The sequence below is a fragment of the Procambarus clarkii genome, chromosome 33 (assembly GCF_040958095.1).
Source record: "Procambarus clarkii isolate CNS0578487 chromosome 33, FALCON_Pclarkii_2.0, whole genome shotgun sequence".
In the NCBI taxonomy this organism is placed as follows: Eukaryota; Metazoa; Arthropoda; class Malacostraca; order Decapoda; family Cambaridae; genus Procambarus; species Procambarus clarkii.
The window spans coordinates 35,487,373-35,491,637 of NC_091182.1; the positions used below are offsets into that span (position 1 = coordinate 35,487,373).

Sequence of the window (4,265 nt, forward strand, 5' to 3'; positions counted from 1 at the left end):
TTTGTTCTTATGTTCTTATGTTCTTAAAGCACATAAACAGGAAATCAGTGGACATACTTTCCCAGAAAACAGGCCCGCGGGAACCGCACATTAAACACTTCCCAGAGCATCCACCACCAAGGGTCTCAGCCATCCACCGGGGAAGCCATAACATCCGGAACCTTGGGCAACAAACACCCACAAACATGGGACCCAGATGGTAGTACTGATGAGGCGAGTAGCCGCCACTCGTCTCCACATGCAGGGAACCTGCCCACCATGAAAGTTCTCCAGTTCGCCAGACAGCATCAAGTCGGCAATCGCCGACCAGTGACCAGACGGCATCACAGACGCCGGCAACACGTCCCCTAGTTTACCAATGCGCACCCTCACAGGACGGCGTGCATCCTTCCCTAATGTCACTACCTGGCCACGGCCAGCACCAGTATTAACACCATCCCTGGCAGCGGAAGCCACCACCCCCCCCACTGTGGAGAGTCCCCTGGCGGAGAAAGAACCAAAGGTACGTCCGAGACACTGGCACCAGCACCAGCAGGCACATGGACCTCCGCCAACACTAACTGCAGAGACATCGACGTATCCGGATCCACACCGTCAACACCCGAAGACCCACAGTCACTGAAGTCCCCAACATCGGCCCAGGAAGAAGACGAACGCCAGGGAACGTTTGGGCTCCGGCTGGATATCGTCGGAGCCTCAAGCGGACCCAGAAACATGGGTACCACTAGCCGGACGAACCGACGCCCAACTCAGAACGGCAGCAGCCTCTACCACAGGGGGAACCTGGCCACACACAGCAGGAGGCTCCGCCGCCACCCCAGCACCCAGCATAGCCGGGACCCGAGGCGCGGACACAGGACCAGGCGCAGCAGCCGAAGACGAGGGAGAAGACGGCGACGCCTCACAGTGAGCACCAGGAAGGCCCACGGGAGCAGTGGGGACGGTGACAGGAGCAGGTAGACCAAACGACGGCACAACAATACCCGGAGGAGGGACAGCAACAACCGGAGGCATGTCATGCGACGCAGGGGAAGCCGCAGCAGCTAACGGGATGGCCACCTCCTCATCCTCGGAGTAATCCTCCAGAGGGAGCGGCGGGAAATCCTCTTCCCGGAACAAGTTGACAGGAGCAGCCGGTGCCTAGAGCACCTGGCAGCCTGATGTCCCAACAGGCCACACCGGAAACAGGTACGGGGTTGCCAGGCATAATATACCCGGACGTAGTATCCCCATAAGCCGGAAAGAAGATGGTACATCCGACCACAGGCGCATTCCCAAGGTACGAATGTTCGTCCGCCTTCCAGCATACCTTCCCGAGGAGAGTGTGTTCACTGGCACGCTTACAACAGCACCAAACCTCCCGAAGTAACGCCGAAGGAGGTCTTCAGGAAACTCCAGGGGAGCCCATGGACACTGACATAAGTCAGGGCACCACTACGGTCCGAAATTGCCACAGAGCCGGCACCACCCGGCAACGGCAACGTACGCCCCTCGTAACGACGGAGGAAGTCCCGGTACTCCTCCTCCCTCACGAACTTGAGAACAACCCGGTGGGCTGTTACAAGCTCCACACCGTAGATAGCCTCCACCGGGATATGAAGCATGTCACACATAACCATCTCGATTTCCGGATATCCAGCCCGACTAGTGAACTCCAGGCCCACGGAGTTCACACGCACAACAGGGGGAAGCTAGCCACCCATGTCAAACTCGCCACGTCAACTAGCAGCCAGGCAACAACAGCTGGGAGGGCAGAGACGCCCACACCACCTGGCGACCAAAGCGGCAAAAAAACACTAATCTAATGGTGGATGAAAGTCATGTTGGTTTAGGTGCTGGTTTAGCCCAACACAAACCTGTTCAGCCAAATTCAAGAGTAGAAATTGCCTATGCCAGCCGTTATCTCACGGATGTTGAACAACGATACAGTCAGACAAAGAAGAAAGCTCTTGCTCTTGTATGGGACTGTGAACACTTCAATGTGTATCTGCTTGGTGCACCCTTTACCGCAACAGTCACTGACCACAAGCCGTTGGAGACCATCTTCAATAATCCAAGGTTCAAACAACCAGCTGGCATTAAGAGATGGGCTCTTCGTCTGCAACCATTCAACTTCACTGTGAAGTACAAGCCGGGTGCAGACAATTCCGCTCTTTACATCAGTGGACATCCTGCCAACAGTTTCACTATCAGCAAGTGGCCGAGGAATATGTACACTCTGTAACCTGTGATGCAGTCTCTAAGGCTCTCACTCTTGATGGAATCCGTACTACGACCCTAGAGAACCCAACTCTGCAAACAACAGTGGATGCATTGACTAAGAAAAAGTTTCCAGGAATCCCACCCTTAGGAGTTTACCAAGATGCATTCAGAGCACTTGAACGTATCCAGGCAGAATTGAGTGCTACTCAACAACGCAACACCGGGCTGCGAGGTACGTGTATCGTCGTTCCAGCAGTTCTCTAGCAGCGTAAACCGAAGCTTGCACATCTTGAACACCAAGGTCTTGTTAGGACCAAATAGCTTCTACGAGAAAAAGTGTGGTTTCCTGGCATTGATCGTCTAGCAAAGGACATGCACGATGCCTGTGTCCCTTGCTAAGCTGTAGTGGATACTTTAAGACCAACACCTCTACAGCCTTCACCACTACCTGCTGCAACATGGACGGAAGTGTCGATGGACTTCTGCGGACCGCTACCAACTGGAGAGTACTTGATGGTAGTCAATGATGATCACTGGGAGGGGAATGGTCTAGAAAATGGCTACTAAAGTTCAATTCAGGAAAGTGTAAAGTAATGAAGTTAGGTGAAGGTATCAGAAGGCTCAATACAATGTACCATCTGGGGAGGTGATATCCTGCAAGAGTCAAATAGAGATAAAGATCTGGGGGGTTGATATAACACCGAACCTGTCCCCAGAGGCCCACATCAAAAGAATATCATCAGCGGCATATGCTAGACTGGCCAACATAAGAACTGCCTTTAGAAACTTGTGTAAGGAATCGATCAGGATCCTGTATACCACCTACGTCAGACCAATCCTGGAATATGCAGCTCCAGCCTGGAGTCCATACCTAGTTAAACACAAGACAAAGTTAGAGAAGATTCAGTGGTATGCCACCAGGCTCGTCCCGGAACAGAGAGGAATGAGCTACGAAGAATGGCTAAAGGAGCTGAACCTCACGTCCCTGGAAAACAGAAGAGTACAGGGAGACATGATAACCACCTACAAAATTCTCAGGGGAATTGACAGGGTGGACAAAGACAAACTCTTCAGCATGGGTGGGACACGAACAAGGGGACACAGGTGGAAACTTAGTACCCAGATTGAGAGAGAGATATAAACAAGAGTTGTTACATTCTTGTACAGCCACTAATACGTATGCGTAACGTTTCGGGCAGGTCCCTGTAATACGATCCCCGCCGCGAAGAATCGTTTTTACAACCAAATACTCATTTTACTGATGAGTTAAACAGAGGCTACAGTTAAGGATTTGCGCCAAGTAAATCCTCCCCGACCAGGATACGAACCCATGAGAAAGCGCTCGCAGAACGCCAGGCGAGTGTCTTACCACTGCACCACGGAGACGAGAGAAATTTTCAGTGTCAGAGAAGTTAATAAATGGAATGCACGAGGAAGTGATGTGATGGACGCTGACTCCATACACAGTTTCAAACGTAGATATGAATGCCCGAAACGATATGCGTGCTAGCGGCTTTACAAGAATGTTAATTCAACTTATTTTCTATATTCTCTGTTAACCCCCAATGTAACTTCTTGTATATAAATAAATAAATAAATAAATAAATAAATAAATAAATAAATAAATAAATAAATAAATAAATATATAGAGCCCAGTCGGCTCAGGAATCTGTACACCAGTTGATTGACTGTTGAGAGGCGGGACCAAAGAGACAAATCTCAACCCCCGCAAGCACAATTAGATGAGTATTTACGTTATCCAGAAGTAGAAATCATTACTTCCACATCTGCAAAGGCTGTCATCCCGAAACTCGACAAGAACTTTTCAAATTGTGGCATTCCAGAAGTTGTCAATGTAATGATCTTGTGCTCAGTCCATGGTTTCTCCCCTCTTCCCTCTCCCCTCTCTCCCCTCTCTCCTTGCCGTCGTTCGTCTCCCCCCTCCCATTTGTCACAGTCCACCCTCACTAGTCATAATCCCTGAGTCAAGAGGTCCTCTCTGGGCCCTCTCCATTTGCCACTCCATTTTCCCACTCATTCCCCCCCCCCCCACTCGTTTCTCC

The 4,265-nt window shown here is 50.9% G+C and overlaps 1 protein-coding gene across 1 annotated transcript; it reads right to left on the reverse strand.

Moving 5' to 3' along the window:
- Positions 1-696: 696 nt before the first annotated feature.
- LOC138370800 (uncharacterized) lies at positions 697-1,619 on the reverse strand. Its single transcript, XM_069335403.1, has 2 exons — positions 1,419-1,619; positions 697-1,140 (listed from the first exon to the last, which is right to left on the reverse strand). The coding sequence occupies exons 1-2, from the start codon at positions 1,617-1,619 to the stop codon at positions 697-699; spliced, it is 645 nt and encodes a 214-aa protein (XP_069191504.1).
- Between the last annotated feature and the right edge of the window lie 2,646 nt (positions 1,620-4,265).